At 42.8% G+C, this 17592-nt stretch overlaps 1 protein-coding gene and 1 pseudogene across 2 annotated transcripts in view; both read left to right on the top strand.

Moving 5' to 3' along the window:
- KAT2B (lysine acetyltransferase 2B) overlaps positions 1–17592 on the top strand; it is a 103788-nt gene that overhangs the window by 16957 nt on the left and 69239 nt on the right. For both annotated transcript variants that reach the window (XM_057545641.1, XM_057545642.1), the window contains exon 2: positions 17187–17313. In XM_057545641.1, coding sequence (XP_057401624.1) covers positions 17187–17313 — 127 coding nt within the window. The remainder of the gene's footprint in view (positions 1–17186; positions 17314–17592) is intronic.
- LOC103005182 (small nuclear ribonucleoprotein E-like) lies at positions 12366–12642 on the top strand (annotated as a pseudogene).

The following is a 17592-nucleotide window of genomic DNA, read 5'->3' as shown; positions in this document are numbered from 1 at the left end:
TTGGGTGAGGGAGTCCGAAAGGAACGCCAGCAACGTGGCTTTATTATTAGCAAGTTTTAATTGTTTCACACTCTCCGCTAATTTTAAAAACAGGGCAGCCTACTTAATGACTTATTTCTGTCATTTGCTATTTCTCTTTTGCTGGGACAGATTCTGCCAGCAGAGGTGTGCCCACCTAGATGCTCTGACTTCTTTTGCTTTTTTCTATCTGAAAGGACAGAGGTGGAGACCCCCATGTGCTGGTCTTTTATTATGATGATGATTTTTAATGTAGCATATTAAGCTTCTTTAATTTGTATTTGAGAAAATAAGCCTCAATTTTGGGACGCGCTTTGGGGAAACTCCGTAGAAGACTCCTATTTGAAGTGATAATTTAATAGCAAGTTCTTGCCCTTTTAAACGACAGTTTTATTGAGGTATCATTTGCATGCCATAAATTCCTCTGGTTTTAAGCATGCAATTCAGTGATTTTTAGGAAATTGAGTTGTACAGTCATCACCAAAATCCAGGTTTCCATTACCCCAAAAAAGATCCTTGTGTCCCTTTGCAGTCAACCCTGTTTGCACCCCCCAGCCCCAGACTACCAATTGACTTTCTATCTCTATACATTTGCCTTTTCTGGACATTTATATAAATGGAATTGTACAATACATGGTCTTTTGCGACTGGCTTCTTACACTTAGCATAATGCTTTTGAAGTTCATCCGTGCAGTAGCTTGTATCAACACTTCATTCTTCTTTACTGCCAAGTAACATTCCAGTGTATGGATATGCCACATTTTGTGTATGAACCAGTTCACCAGTTGATGGACTTTTGGTTTCTTTCCACTTTTTGGCTAGTATGAATCACGTTACTGTGGATGTTTTCATTTCTGTTGGGTAGATACCCATGGGTGGGTTTGCTGGGTCATGTGATAAATTTACGCTTAACTTTAAAAAGATTGTTATTTTTTAAAGTTGTGGCAGAATACACATCACATGAAATTTATCATTGTAACCATTTTTAAGTGTACAGTTCAGCGGCACAGAGAAATTCACTATGTTTTGTAGCCATCACCACCGTCTCTGCTTAGAATTCATTTCATCCTGCAAAACTGAAACTCTGTACCCACTGAACAGTAACTCCCCATGGCTCTGTCCACTCAGCTCCTGCCGACCTCCACTATTCTCTCTGTCTCTATGATTTGACTCCTTTTCAGTCTGTTGATTATGTTCTTTTGATGCACAGAAGTTTAAAATTTTGATTAAGTCCTTCTTTTTTTTTTTGCTGCATTGTGCGGTTTGCGGGATCTTATTTCCCCAACCAGGGATCGAACCCGGGCCGCCTGCAGTGGAAGTGCCAAGTTCTAACCACTGGACCCCCAGAGAATTCCCAGTTAAATCCTATTTTTTGTTGTTGTTGCCTTTGCTTTTGGTGTCATATCCAAGAAGTCATTGCCAAATCGAATGTCATGCAGCTTTCCTCCCCTTGTATTTTTTCCTAAGAGTTTTACAGTTTTAGGTTTTATGTTTAGGTCTGTGATCCATTTGAAGTTAGTTTTTGTATATGGTGTAAGGTAAGGGTCCAACAATCTCATTCTTTTGCATGTGAATGTCCAGTTTTTCCAGCATCGTTTGTCGAAAAGACTGTCCTTTTTCCATTGAATGGTCTTGGCACCCTTGTCGAGAATCATTTGACCATATATGTGAGGGTTTATTTTGGGGTTTTCTATTGGTTTAACTTTTTAAGAAACCGCCAGATGGCTTCCAAAGCAACTGCACCGTGTTACAATCCCCTCCAACAATGTGTGAGGATTCCCACGTTCTCATATCCTTGACAAAATTTATTACCTGCTCTTTTTTTTTTTAATTTTGTTGTGCTGGGTCTTACTTGCAGCAGGCGGGCTCCTTAGTTGCGGCATGCGAACTCTAGTTCCCTGACCAGGGACTGAACCCAGGTCCCCTGCATTGGGAGAACAGAGTCTTAACCACTGCGCCACCAGGGAAGTCCCCTTACCTGCTCTTTTGATTAAAGCCGTCCTCGTAGGTGTGAAGTTGTATCTCATTATGGTTTTGATTCTTGACCTTTGAACATTCTGCCTTTGTCCAGCCTGGAACAGAGAGGTAGTAAAAGGGAGTGAGGACACCCTCCCTCCCTCCCCCTGACACACACACAACCACAGGACCAGTTATCTGCCTGAACACACTTAGTCCTTCTGCAGGGTAGACTGAATAAGCTCGGGCAAGTGTCTTAACATCTTAGAGCCTCAGCTTTCTCTTCTGAATAATGGGAATAATAAATCCCTTTCTTGAGACTTCTCTGGCAGTCCAGTGGCTAAGACTCCGAGCTTCCACTGCAGGGGGCGTGGGTTCGATCCCTGGTTGGGGAGCTAAGATCTCACCCGTGCCATGTGGCATGGCCAAAAAAAAAAAAAAAAAATCGCTTTCTCACACAAGGTGAGGTACGAACAAGTATACAAGTGCCTTTTTTTTCTGGTGCTTAATAAATGTTGGATTCACAGTTTTACTGCCTACATTTCCCATCTGTGTGATTTTGCTGTGGGACAGCCCTGTCCCTGATTTAACTTTTCCAGCAAATATGACTTTCCAGCATTTTAAGCATAACAGAGACCTGCTAGCAGCTTGGCCACCTCTCTCCGGTTCCTCTGGATGCCACCCAAATATCTTCACGCTCTTGTCTCTCATCGACGCGGCGTGAACTGGGAATACCCTGCTCCCTTGTCTGCCTGTCCTCTGGGTCGTGATCACTTGTTTATCCGGTTTTGCTTCCTTCTCTTCATCCGTCCTGGCTTCTGTGTACCCTGACAAAATCTGGTGCATTCTCTTGACCTCTCCCCCCTGGATCCTGTTGGGGCAAAAACCATGTTTATCCTAGGCCTGTTTATTCCTAGCAATGAGGTGGCCTTTCCTTTCTCGGTGCCGCCACGTCTGCAGAGACTTGCCCCCGGGTGGGGGGGGAGGGGAGATGCGCTCCCCCTGGCAGCCTCCCTGCCTGTGCCTGGGTTGCTAGCTGCGGTGGTAATTGGCTTGGCAGTGCACGCCCTAAAAGGTTGTGCTGCAGCTGATACTTTGTTGAAGCTGCAAGGCCAACCCCCTTGGGAGTTCCCTGAAACAGCAGCTGTCTTGTCTTATTAAGGAGAGACATGGGAAAGGTGTTTTGAAGGGAGACGTCTTATCTCAAAGCACAGTGGCTGGGCCTGAGCATCTGGAAGGGAGATAGGAAGGCCAAGGCAGAGGGCAGGGTGGCAGCAGCTTGGGACGCTTGGCAGAAAATGCTTCGCTGGCAGTTGAGGATAATGGTTGAATGTTTTCCAAGGACATAATATGTCCCCTTCAGTAAATTGGGTAATAAGTCCCATACATATTAAAAATGTTGTGGGCTTCCCTGATGGCGCAGTGGTTGAGAGTCTGCCTGCCAATGCAGGGGACACGGGTTCGCGCCCTGGTCTGGGAAGATCCCACGTGCCGCGGAGCAACTAGGCCCGTGAGCCACAACTACTGAGCCTGAGCGTCTGGAGCCTGTGCTCCGCAACAAGAGAGGCCGCGATAGTGAGAGGCCTGTGCACCGCGATGAAGAGTGGCCCCGGCTCGCCGCAACTAGAGAAAGCCCTCGCACAGAAACGAAGACCCAACACAGCCAAAAATAAATAAATAAATAAATAAACCCAAGGTTTAAAAAAAAAAAGCTTACACTTAAAAAAAAAAAAAAAAAAAAGGTCTAAGTTAAAAAAAAAAATGTTGTGCACTTAGGTTCTGAGTGTCCCATGGTGCTTGTACACATGTTAGGAAGTATTTTTCATATCCTACCAACATGAAAAATTTAGAAACAAGTGAGAAAATCGAGAGACTTCCAGATACCTCAATGGGGTATAACTTTCATCAATTAGAACCACTTAAGAAATATGGGGACTATTCTATGCCTAAGCTGTTAGGGTCCATAGTGAAGACTTGGGTTTGAGGGGGGTGAATTCCCTTTAAACTCTAGTGCAGCAGTGTCACCAGAAGTAGAATGTGAGCCCACATCTGTAACTTGACATTTCCTAATAGCCACTTGTTTTTTTTTTTTTTAATTTTCGTTGGAGTATAGTTGATTTACAATGTTGTTAGTTTCTGCTGTACAGCAAAGTGAATCAGTTATACATATAGATGTATCCACTCTTTTTCAGATTCTTTTCCCATATAGGTCATTACAGAGTATTGAGTAGAGTTCCCTGTGCTATACAGTAGGTCCTTATTAGTTATCTATTTTATGCCACTTATATTAACTTCCTCGGGCTGTTAACAAACATAACAAATGATCACAAACAAATGATCACAAACAAATGATCACAACAAATGATCACAAACAAATGGTCAGAAAGTTCCTTTAATTCAGTTCTGGAGGCCAGAGGTCTGAAATCAAGGTGTCAGCAGGGCCATGCTTCCTTTGAAGGGTCTGGAAAGAATCCTTCCTTGCCTTTTCTAGCATCTGGTGGTTCCTGGAAACGCTTGGCCTTTTGTTCTTGTTTTTGTTTTTGTTTTTCCCCGCGACTTTTGGGATCTTAGTTCCCCGACCAGGGATTGAACCCACACCCACGGTAGTGAAAGCGCGGACTCCTAACCGCTGGACCGCCAAGGAATTCCCCTTCCTTGGTTTTATAGTTGTGTCTCTCCAGTCTCTGCCTCCGTCTTCACATGGCATCTTCCCTGAGTGTCATTGACTCGGTTTCCAAATCTCCCTCTCTCGTTTCTCTTATAAAAATACCAGTTATTGGTTTTAGGGCCCAGTCTAAACCAGGATAATTTCATCTCAAGATCCTTAAGTAGGACTTCCCTGGCGGTGCAGTGGTTAAGAATTTGCCTGTCAATGCAGGGGACATGGGTTTAAGCCCTGGTCCAGGAAGATCCCACATGCTGCGGAGCAAACTAAGCCCATGCATCAGAACTACTGAGCCTGCATGCTGCAACTACTAAAGCCCGCGTGCCTAGAGCCCGTGCTCCGCAACAAGAGAAGCCACCGCAATGAGAAGCCTGCGCACTGCAGCAAAGAGTAACCCCCGCTCGCCGCAACTAGAGAAAGCCCGCGCACAGCAACAGAAACCCAGCACAGCCAAAAATAAATCAAAAAAAAAAAAAAAAAAGATCCTTAAGTAATCCTATTTCCAAATAAGTTCCCTTTGTGAGGTTCCAGGTGGTCCTAAACTTTGGGGGGGGACACTATTCGACCCACCACACCACATTAAAAAAAAATGAGAGAAAACAATTCCATTTCATTAATTTTAATGTTTTATCTAATATTCCAAAATATCATTATAACATGTAATCAGTATAACAGAATTCTTAACGAGATATTTTAACATTCTTTTTTCCCCCTTGGACACTAAGTCTCTGAAATTCAGTGCATATCTTATAGTTACAAAGCATCTCAACTTGGACTTTCTCTGAGGGCTGCGTAGCGGCTTGTGGCTGACTGCCATGTGCCGGCCAACACGCTGACAAAGCTTTTATGCTTCTCAGTGTTTTGCCCTGTACTTTCGCCCTCTCTCCTCTCTCCTCGCCCTCCCTTTACCCTCCTCTTAGTTTAAGAAATAAAAACCTACTTTGTAAAAGCTACTGGGTCCCCAAGACTCAGTGGAGGAGGCCGAGTTAGCCAGTTTTGAAAGAAAAGTCCTTTATTCAGTTACATTTTTAAGCTTCAGGGTTCATTGTTGTACAGCTTATTAAGCACTTCTATCACAAGTGGCTTAAATAAATGTGGTTAATATTTGGGATGTAACATTTTTTTACTGAGTAGGCTATTGGGAGGAATCTCCCGGCCATGAGATTTGTGACCCACCCCTTTAGCAGCCCCTCCATGAACGTGGCATTATTCTGTCCTGTTAAGACAAGAAGAGGCACAAACTTTTCTTTCTGGGCTGATTGCTCTGAGTCTCTTGCAATCATGAAGTTAAGATTAATATCTCTAAAAATCTGTTTTGTCTTCTCCAAGAGTTGCAAGCTTGTTACTTTTTGGCTTGAACCTCAGTGAGGGGAGGGGCTAGTTTATAAGCAGCCCCACAGGGAGAAGAGTTTTGGATCCTTGAATTCTTAAATGTGGTCTGTGATAAGGAGGCGGTTTCCACCCTCCCTCACACAACTGATGCATACTGAGCCTCTGTTACTGTTGTTGGAATCTCTCCGGAATTATGTTTTCCCTTCAGAGGAATCAATGTTAAAGAAAATTAGCAAGCAACCCATGAATATGAATATCACAGAGAAGAATATAGAGTACAGTGGGAATGTCCCTGCCCCTCCCCAACTTTTTCCCCGTCCCCCATAAGTATGTATCTGTCTAGGTCCTCTGTATACCCACCCACATTCATATATATATATATATAAATACACACACATTTTTTTGGCTGCGTCGCCTGCCTTGCGGGATCTTAGTTTCCCCACCAGGGATTGAACCTAGGCCCTTGGCAGTGGAAGTGCAGAGTCCTAACCACTGGACCACCATGGAATTCCCCACATTCGTATATATTTAAATTGCTTATTCATTTATTTTTTAAAAACATACATCAGATTATGGTATATATTGTTCTGTGGTTTGCCTTTTCTGCCATTTACCGGGACCTAGAGAGGTTCCACATCAGCACAAATATTTAGCCTTCTTCTTTTTTTTTTTTTTTAAACCATATTTAAAAAAATTGAAGTATAGTTAATTTACAATGTTGTGTTAGTTTCAGGTATACAGCAAAGTGATTCAGTTTATATTGTACATACATACATATATACTTTTTTTAATAAACTTATTTATTTTTGGCTGCGTTGGGTCTTCGTTGTGGTGTGCGGGCTTCTCATTGCGGTGGCTTCTCATTTCAGACCACGGGATCTCGGAGTGGGCTCCAGTAGTGGTGGCTCATGGGCTTAGTGGTTGTGGCTCACGGGCTTAGTTGCTCCGCGGCATGTGGGATCTTCCTGGACCAGGGCTCAAACCTGTGTCCCCTGCATGGGCAGGAGGATTCTTAACCACTGCGCCCCCAGGGAAGCCCCTATATTCTTTTTCAGATTCTTTTCCCGTATAGGTTGTTACAAGATATTGAATATAGTTCCCTGTGCTATACAGTAGGTCCTTGTTGTTTATCTGTTTTATATATAGTAGTGTGTATATGTTAATCCCAAACTCCTAATTTATCCCCCGCTCCCGCTATCCCCTCTGGTAACTTTATTTGTTTTCTATATCTGTGAGTCTATTTCTGTTTTGTAAATAAGTTCATTTGTATCATTATTTAGATTGCACATATAAGTGGTATCATATGACATTTGTCTTTGTCTGAGTTACTTCACTTAGTATGATAATCTCTAGGTCCATCCATGTTGCTGCAAATGGCATTATTTCATTCTTTCTTATGCCTGAGTAATATTCCATTGTGTATGTAATATATATACATACACAATGGAATATTACTTTATATATCTATATATATATAAATATATATATGTATCTCACATCTTTATCCATTCATCTGTCGATGGACACTTAGGTTTCTTCCATGTCTTGAGTTAGCCTTATTTGTTTTTTTTTTTTAATTTGGCCACACTACGCGGCATGTGGGATCTTAGTTCCCTGACCAGTGTTCGAACCTGCCGCTTCCGAATGCGGCCCCTGCATTGGAAGCGCAGAGTCTAAACCACTGGACCTCCAGGGAAGTCCCTAGCCTTATTTTTGATAAAGGTGGTACAATAGTCGGTAGTAACAAGCTACATAATTTAATAAATTCTTCTCTTGATCAAATTTTAGATGGCATATATATGATATATATAAGATGACATATATATATATATTGCTTTAATAAACAGCATACAAATATCATTGAGCACATGTGAATATTTCTGTAGGTGCCCTTCCTCATTGTGCTGTCGGGCCAAAGGGCAGGAACATTCCAATTTGACTTCCAAAAGGCTGCACCAGTGTTTCCTCCCACACATGTGTACGAGGTGCATGTTTCCCCCCCAAGATGTCAACCTTTTGTTTTTATTTTTTGGCAAACTAATTAGTGTGAGGAAATATATCACAGTGTTTTTATCTTTTATTTATTTATTTTTCTTGTTTTTGCTTTTTAAAAATTTCATCACAGGGCTTTTAATTTTTTATTTCCCCATTAATAGTTACTTTGACCACTTTGTACAGGTTTGTTTGTCATTAGCATTCATTTTTCTTGGAATCACTTGGATTTGCCATTTTGTTTCTATCAGACTGCCTTTTCAAATTGTTTTGTAGATGATCTATATATGCTCTGGATCTTAATACTTTGATTACGGGTTGTAAGTGTATACTCTCTCAACTGATCCTGATTTACAAAATTTATAGATTAAGGAGAATTGATATCTTTACACTGTTAAGTCTTCCTATGAAGAACAATGCATATTTCTTCATTTATTCATCTTTAGTAGACAGTTGTAGTTTTTTGAATATAGGTCTTATTCATCTTGAAGTTTTGTCCCTAAGTATTTGATGGCTCTTGCTATTAGGATCTTTTTTTTCCTATTACATTTTCTGAGTGGCTATTGGTCATGGAAAAGCTTCTGAGTTTTATGTTGCTCTTATATCCAGCCAGTTTATTAATTTCTTTATTAGTTTTGATAATCTTTAAGAATTGCCTACCAATTTTCATAGTTTTTGTGTACTACTAGTACAGTGTTGAACTCTGGGCATATTCAGGGCTTTCTTGTTTTGGTGACTTTAATAGGAATGATTTTTTTTTTTGGCTGCGCCGCGCGGCATGTGGGATCTTAATTCACTGACCAGGGATCGAACCTGTGCCCCCTGCATTGGAAGCGTGGAGTCTTAACCACTGGACCACCAGGGAAGTCCCAATAGGAATGATTTTATGTCTATTTAGTATAATGTTTGCTTTCAAGTTAATATAATTTTCTTCTATACCAAATTTGCTAATTTTTAAAAAATCAGAAATTAATGTTGAATGCTTTGAAAAGATTTTTTGGACATCAATCATAATTATTTTCTCTTCCTTTAATTTGTTAATGTATCAATTAATTTGTTTCAAATGATCTATCTTTGCATTCCTGTAATAAACTTTAGTATTATGTTCTAGTCAAGATGCATGATGTTGGATTGTATAGTGTCAAATTTTTAAAAAATATTTATTTATTTTGGCTGCGCCAGGTCTTAGTTGTGGCATGCAGGATCTTTGTTGCAGCACGCGGACTTCTTAGTTGCAGCATGAGGGCTTCTTAGTTGTGGCATGTAGGATCTAGTTCCCCAACCAGGGATCGAACCCGGGCCCCCTTCATTGGGAGTGTGGAGTCTTACCCACTGGACCACCAGGGAAGTCCCCCTGTATTGTTGAATTTGATTTACAAGTATTTCATTTTTGTTTTTGTGAGGTTGAGCTGGTGACTTTTTCTGTTTATTTGCTCTCTGTATTTTGATTTACTGTTAGGGTTATACTGAATTCATAGAATGATATGTGTTTTTTAATCTTTTTCTAATGCTTTGGCACAGTTTGCATTACCAATGACCTGGTTTCCTGCTGTCCAATATGGTAGCCACTAGCCACAGATGACAATTGAGTACCTGAAACATGGCTTGTTTGAGTTGAGATATGCCGTGTCAGATATCCCTTGGGTTTTGAAGACTTAGCATAAAAAACTATGTAAAATATCTTATTTATAATTTTTTATACCAATTCCATGTTAAAATGGTAACATTTTAGATGTTATGAAATACATTTGTTATTTAAATTAATCTCACCTACTTTTACTTTTTGAAATCTGGCTACTAGAAAATTTAAAATTTTGTCTGTGGTTCACATAATATTTATGTTGGATGACCCTTGAGAGTTAACTAGAATTTTCCTATAAAACTATGTGGACCTGGGTCCTTTTTTAGGAGTAGATTTTTGACACCCTTTTCACTTCTTCTAGGATTGTTAGAAACTTTACTACTTATTAAATTAAACTTTACTACTTAAATTAAATCAGGTTTGATAATTTATATTTTCTGAGGGAAGTCAGGAAGTCACCTGTTTCATCTAGTTTTTCAAATTTATTGGTATAAAGTTCTACAGAGTACTTATTTAAGCTATAAAATAAATCTGTAGTTTTATGTCTTTTCTCACTTTTTTCTTTCCCCCTTGACTAATCAAGAGTTAGTCAAGAGTTTGTTTAATTTAATGGTCTTTTCAAAAACCAACCGTTTATTATACTGGGTAGGTATATGCTTTTGTTCATTACTGAGTTCCTTAAATATTTTTTGCATTAATTTCTTTTGTCTATTTTCCTTGAGTTTTTAAAAATTTTCCTTGAGTTTGTTACTTTTTTTCTAGATTATTGAGCGGAATGATTAGTTCATTTATTTTTAATCTTTGTTTTTTCCCGTAAATGCATTTAAGGGTCTTTGTTTTCCTTTATGTGTTGCCTTAACCTTTTCCCATAGGTTTTGATATATTGTGTTCTTACTGAGTGATTGTGTATATGTAACCTTGACATTTCTTTCTCTTCACATCCACTCTGTTATAAAAATGTCCACCAAGGTCACCCCATGAGCCTTTTGAGTGACTTCCCATTGTTCTCACGTGTGGTGGGAAGGGAGCTGATTGACTCTGCAAGGAGCATCACTTTTTTTTTTTTAAAATTTTTATTGGCGTATAGTTGATTTACAATGTTGTCTTAGTTTCTGCTGTACAGTAAAGTGAATCAGTTATACATATACATATGTCCAGTCTTTTTAAATTTTCTTTACCCATATAGGTCATTACAGAGTATTGTGTAGAGTTCCTTGTGCTATACAGTAGGTCCTTATTAGTTATCTATTTTACATATAGTAGTGTGTATGTGTCAATCCCAATCTCCCAGTTTATCCCTCCCCCCCTTCCCCCTTGGTAACCATAAGTTTGTTTTCAACATCTGTGACTCTCTTTCTGTTTTGTAAGTAAGTTCATTTGTATCATTTCTTTTTAGATTCCACATATAAGCGATATCATGTGATAGTTATCTTTCTCTGTCTGACTTACTTCATTTAGTATGATAGTCTCTAGGTCCATTCATGTTGCTGCAAATGGCATTATTTCATTCCTTTTTATGGCTGAGTAATATTCCATTGTGTGTGTGTGTGTGTGTGTGTGTGTGTGTGTATGTATATATATACCACATTTCCTTTATCCATTCATCTATCGATGGACATTTAGGTTGCTTCCATGTCTTGGCTATTGTGAATAGTGCTGCTGTGAACATAGGGGTGCATATATCTTTTCAAATTAAGAGTTTTGTCTGGATAATGCCCAGGAGTGGGGTTGCTGGATCATATGTATGAGGGGCATAACTTTTCATTTGTAAGCTGTCCAATCTTCTGTTCAGTAAGAGCTGTGATTCTCTAGTGATTGGGGCCAGTATCCTGAAGCTACTTTCATTGGCTGCATCCTCTTCAGGTCCTTGCTTTAAAGTATTAACTGTTGTAGTTCATCATGACTTACAGAGCTCTTGTTCCAGCTCATCCTTCACCTAACAGGGCACTCCTAGCATATTACCATCATCTTTATTACCACTTGTGTTCACTCTAGCGCCTACCCACATTCATTACTTAATGCCCCCACCAGTCTTGTGAGATAGGTATTTTATACTCATTTTATAGCTTGGGAAGCTTAGGGAGGTTAAGGGGTTTACCCCGGGTTCATACAGTTAGTAAATGTTGGAGCTAAGATTTGAAACCACATTTATATCACTGTGAGGCCCACCCTTCTGACCACGGCTTTGATACTGTGTACTGTCACCTGCAGCCTTTCTACCAGCTTCAACCTAAGATGAAACATTTTGCTGACTGTGAGTTTGCCTCCCTTCCTTCCCCTATTGTTGCTGTGGGTTTGTCGAGGGCAGGGTGCTGAAGGGCTGCGGAGGAAGGGGACAGGTCCTTGCAGGAGGGCTCAGAAAGGACCCCTTCCCCAGTCTCCTGCCAGCCTCTTGTGATGGAGGATTGCCTCAACCTTCCCGGCTCCCTTTTCCTCTGCCCCTTTTCTCCATCCCTGCCCCCTTGGCTCCTCCAGGGTCTGAGGAAGCAGTATATCATGAAAGAACATCCTAGTCCTAGGGCTTTGCTGCAGGAAAATCCAGTCTCATTCTCCCAGGTTATCTGGGAAAATTTCCAGGAATCTCGTTGCTAAGCAGAGCTTCAGGAGGAATAGGTATGCATTACCTATCTGATTCAATCCCAAAGTCTTATCTATTTTAGGCCAATGGTTCAACCTTTTGTTTGTAATTTAGGTTGAATTTTTAAGGTAAATATTATGACATAACAAAAAGCAAGGGCGGACTTCCCTGGTGGCGCAGTGGTTAAGAATCCGCCTGCCATTTTTTTTTGAGGTAGTGTGTGGGATAGTGTAGTCTGTGAGCTTCCACCATGGCGTACCGGGGCCAGGGCCAGAAGGTGCAGAAGGTGATGGTGCAGCCCATCAATCTCATCTTCAGATACTTGCAAAATAGATCTCGGATTCAGGTGTGGCTTTACGAGCAAGTGAATATGTGGATAGAGGGCTGTATCATTGGTATTGATGAGTATATGAACCTCGTATTAGATGATGCAGAAGAGATTCATTCTAAAACAAAGTCAAGAAAACAACTGGGTCGGATCATGCTAACATTACTCTGCTCCAAAGTGTCTCCAACTAGAAATGATCAATGAAGTGAGAAGTTGTTGAGAAGGCAATACAGTTTTTTTAGGTGTCCTTTGTTAGAAGTGTAGTTCTAAAGCATTTATTCATATTGTTTTGCTCACCTTTATGTTATTACCAGATGACAATAAATGCTGTGGAATTGTTTTTATTAAAATATTTACATTGTTTCCTTCTTAAAAAAAAAAAAAGAATCCACCTGCCAATGCAGGGGACACGGGTTCGAGCCCTGGTCTGGGAAGATCCCACATGCCGTGGAGCAACTAAGCCCGTGAGCCACAACTACTGAGCCCATGTGCCACAACTGCTGAAGCCCGTGTGCCTAGAGCCCGTGCTCTGCAGGGATTTCTTGTGTCTCAGTATCCAGGCCTGTGAGTTTCGTGCAGTGGGCACTCAGGGTTTGAAGAATGGGTAGATGGTGCAGGAAAGAAAGCAGGAAAGGCTTGTGTTTTATCTACTCTTTATTTATTTTATTTTATTTATTTATTTATTTTTGGCTCTGTTGGGTCTTTGTTGCTGCACGCGGGCTTTCTCTAGTTGTGGTGCGTGGGCTTCTCATTGCGGTGGCTTCTCTTGTTGTGGAGCACAGGCTCTAGGTGCATGGGCTTCCGTAGTTGCGGCACGTGGGCTCAGTAGTTGTGGCTCACGGGCTCTAGAGCGCAGGCTCAGTAGTTGTGGCGCACGGGCTCAGTTGCTCCGCGGCATGTGGGATCTTCTCGGACCAGGGCTCAAAGCCACGTCCCCTGCGCTGGCGGGCGGATTCTTAACCACTGCGCCACCAGGGAAGTCCCTTATCTACTCTTTTCCTTCTCCTCCCTGTGCATTCTTCCCACCACCCTGCAAATGCAGAGAGAACCCACCCCATTAGCAGTGTCTTCTGAGCTAATCCAGTCCGCACACTGTGTGAACAGCAGTGGGGAGGTCCCATCAGACCCAAGCACATACCGAGGGGTTTCTTACCTGTGGACTCAGACCTTTTTGTCCAGCCTGTTTTGTCCAGGCTGATGGCTCTTCTCGTAGATGTGGAGTGTATGGGATTGATTCAGAGCACGCTGGCTTCTCAGCTTCCTGTAATGAGGAACTTCATGCTTAACTAGGTCACCGTCTCTCTGAGAATCTGGAGTGACAGATGCTGGCTCTGGTGGGTTTAATTCTGGTCTATACAGAGTTCCTGCCAGCTTTACTTCCTGCCCCGAGCCAGCCTGCCAAAGAAGGAGACTTAGGCTGTGTTTGCTAACCTGCCAAGATGCAAAATCCATCATGTTTGTCAAAAGCTAAAGGGGTTGCTGAGGACAGACTCCCAAGTCACATGATTCCTCAGCGTTCTGAACTTTAGTCCTTATCCAACTGACCCCAAACCCTGACATAAATCCTCGGCCTTACTAAGTTAGGAAACCCTTGACTAGGCAGCTCGGCACATTTATGACAATCCTGTGTTCCCTCGGTGGGTCTTGGTGAAGGTGTTGGCGTTCCTTTCTATCCAGATAGCACAGATTTATTAAGTTCTGGATTGTATTAGGAATTATGGTGTTTCTCCGTGTGATGGAATGCATCATTGGTCCTGGACTGAAAGTTAACAGAAGAAGGAAATAGGATGATTTGCTCGTGTAATTTAGGGACAGGAAAATGGATGGATTTTTTTTTTTTTTTTTTGCCTTAGTGATTGCCATTAAAGAAAAAGAAAAAAGCAAGTGGGGATGGTTGGCCCTCATGACTAAAGGAAAAAGTGAAAGAGAAAGAAATGAGTTTGGAGACACCCTGCCTCATGTCTTTGCGCTCCATTCCGGTCCCTGCTTCAAGCCTGGAGGATCCTGTTTGAGAGGAAGGGAGGAGATCAAGTAACCAGGCTAAAGTCTTTATCATCGCCCGGGAGGCCTTATAGGATTCCCCGCCACGTCCACCTTACCTCGCTGTCTGCGGCTCTTTCCTTTACTTGCTGTGCTCTAGCCGTGCTGGCCTTTGTGTTGAGCAGACCAGGCATGCTCGCCTTTGCGCCGGCTGTTTCCTCTGCCTGGGATGCTCTCCCACCAGGTCCCTAATGGTCAAGCCTTTGGTTGAATGCCACCTTCTCTAAAAGGCCTGGTTAAAATTGCACATTCGATCTCACTGTTCCCCGAACCCCCCTGTATCCATTGCTCCGTCTTTCTTTCCGAGCACCGTCACTCTCTGACATACTGTAAGATGTGCTTATTGGTGTTGACTGAGGACAGGCAGGATCTTTCTTCATTCCCTTCCATACCCAGCAAAAGTACCCGGCCCATAGTAGGCCCTCAGCACGTACTGTGGTAGTGAGTGACTCGGTATGCATAATAGTCTTTGTCTGGCTTAGAATGTAGTTCTCCGAACTCAGGGTTTCTGGCTATCACTGTTTTCTCTTCTTAGGTTTGTCCTGCTCTCCTTAATTAACTTGTTTTGTCATCACTTTTCTTTTTCCAACCAAAGGCCTTTTCGGAAAGGGCAGCAGGATCAGACCAAGCGCTCAGAGAAGCCGGGGGCTGTGGGAGCCCCTTCAAGTAGCTCTCCCACAATTAGAAGAGGAGGGGTCCACATGGGGTGGGGGGTGGTCTCCTCCACCCCTCCGGAGACTGTTGGGCTGCTTTCCGGAGAGCAGGTTCTCACGAGTGTCCCACTCAAGAACACGGCCTCGGAGACCTTTCCAAGTCTCTAAGGAGGCGGATGGCTCATGGCAGAGAATTCAGGGCCCGGCTCAGCTTAGTAGCGGAGCAGTGGGGGTAACGGTAGGTCCTGCCTGGTGCCTGGCCAAACAGAGGAGGGGGACGGGGGCTACTCGCGGGGGGCTGCTCTGTTGGGGTTACTGGTGTAAGGCCCTTCCTCGGGCCCATCCTTCCCCATCCGCGCTGTGATGAAATGTGAGGCGCCGTCGGGTTGGGCTTGCCAGGTTCACGGGGCCCCCTGGAGAGGACTTACCATCCAAAGCAGATTTTTCTTCTTCCACCTTGACCCTTCCTGCCTTGCCAATTATTTATTCTTTCTTTTCTTACTCTCCTATACACGCCTATACTTCAGAAACTGTTCCTCTCTTGGAAAGTTTTCTGTGTGAGGTCAAGGCAGCAGCCATTCTGGAATTTTCTACAAATCAAACTCCTGTTAACTTCAGCCATCTGGTACACGAGGGAATGGAGGGTGGGGTGGGGGGCGGGATCCAAAGCAGGGAGGAGAGACGTCTGAGGGAACAAAAGATCTAACACGAAGCCCAAGCACAGAAATCTACTGCGATTTGTTTCAAGGCCAGTGCTGTCCAGTGGAAGTGTAATGTGAGCTACATGTGTAATTCTAAATGTTCTGGTGGCCACATTAAGAAAAGTAAAAAGAAACAGGTCAAATGAATTTTAATATCTTATTTAACTCCATGTATCTAAAATATTGACATCTCAACATGTAATGAATATGAAAATTACTGAGACTTTTTTTCCCTCGCGCCCGTCTTCTAACTCTGTGTATTTTACGCCTACAATGCATTTCAGTGTGCACAAGCCACATTTTACGTGCGCAATAGCCACACGTGGCTTGTGACTCCCATATTGGACAGAGCACGTAGAAGGCCCAGAATGAATCAGCTCGTGTCTCATGTTGTTCTAACAATTCATTTTTTGGTTTCCCAGCCACAGCAGATTTGAAGCAGTAAATAAGAGAGGGATGGAGTGGTGAAGGATACACCAGAAGTGGGCAGAATTCTAAGTGGCTTGAGTCATTCAGTGCAAGCCTTCCACATTGCCTTCCACAACTTACAACCCCTGAATACCCAGCATGGTAGCTTGGTAGAGTAATTGGGAATAATCGGTATCTTTCCATCCTTGTCCTCTGCTTCACAACCCAAGTCATCACTGAAATGCTCAATCATGTTCGCTGTTCTCTAAGAAGGTGGGGAGGTGTGAAGTAAGTGGAAGAGGTTAAGGAAGATTTCTATCACGCATTGCTAAAATGATAGTATTCTAGTACAGGAGGCCTGGGAAATACACAGAGGTAGAAATCCCAGACGACTTGGCGAGTCCTGTCCAATTCTACAGCTGGGACCCCCCCCAAAGGACCTGGAGGAGCCTGCATGTGTGACTTCAACTGCAGTGTCCCTCCTCATGTCCCCAAGATTGCTGACTTCTTCAGTCCCGTGGGGCAGAGTTGCAGCTGGAGCTCCAGCTGTGTTGCAGGGACCTCAGGAGTCTGGCTCATCCCTTTGGGAAGCTTCATGGATGGACTCCCTTGGAATTGACCCTCCATGGAGGCTCGTTTGGGGCGGTGTTACCCAAGTGGGTGGGACGGTCCTTTTTCTGAGGCAGTACTTGGATTCCAGCCAGCAGAAAAGAAACCCAAACCAAAAACACAACAAAAAACCCAAAGGCCCACGTCGCACACCTTCTTTGCTTTCTTTCTGTATTCGTTTCTTGTGAATATAGAGAATACTACTAAGTCTGGAGCGGGGAGGGTAGCTGTCACGTGACTAGAGTGTATTATTCGCGTGTAATACATTCAGTCCATTGCTGCCTGTTACATAACGTTGTTTCTCTATTCATTTTTTTTTTTTAGGCTGAGGAATCTTGTAAATGTAATGGCTGGAAAAACCCCAACCCTTCTCCCACTCCCCCCAGAGCCGACCTGCAGCAAATAATTGTCAGTCTGACGGAATCCTGCCGGAGCTGTAGCCATGCCCTCGGTGAGTTCCTAAATCTTCAAGGAGACCGACGACGTCATTGTTGCCTGCAAGTTCTAAATTACTGAATTCGTGGGTTAAGCAGACTTGCACACCTCACCTCCATATGAGGCAACAAAAGAGACTCTTTAGCTTCGTGAATCTGCTGGGGAGGCTTCACGTGGGAGACAAATCCTGCACTGTTTGCATGGATTCCTCATCTGTCTCTTCCCGGTTTTTCCTAAGAGCTGGTTGACAGGGACGGAGTTGGCGGGGGAGTGAGGGAGAAGGGGATTGCCAAAT

This window comes from Balaenoptera acutorostrata, chromosome 4 (assembly GCF_949987535.1).
Source record: "Balaenoptera acutorostrata chromosome 4, mBalAcu1.1, whole genome shotgun sequence".
Taxonomy (NCBI): domain Eukaryota; kingdom Metazoa; phylum Chordata; class Mammalia; order Artiodactyla; family Balaenopteridae; genus Balaenoptera; species Balaenoptera acutorostrata.
This window is presented reverse-complemented; position numbering and strand designations above follow the sequence as displayed.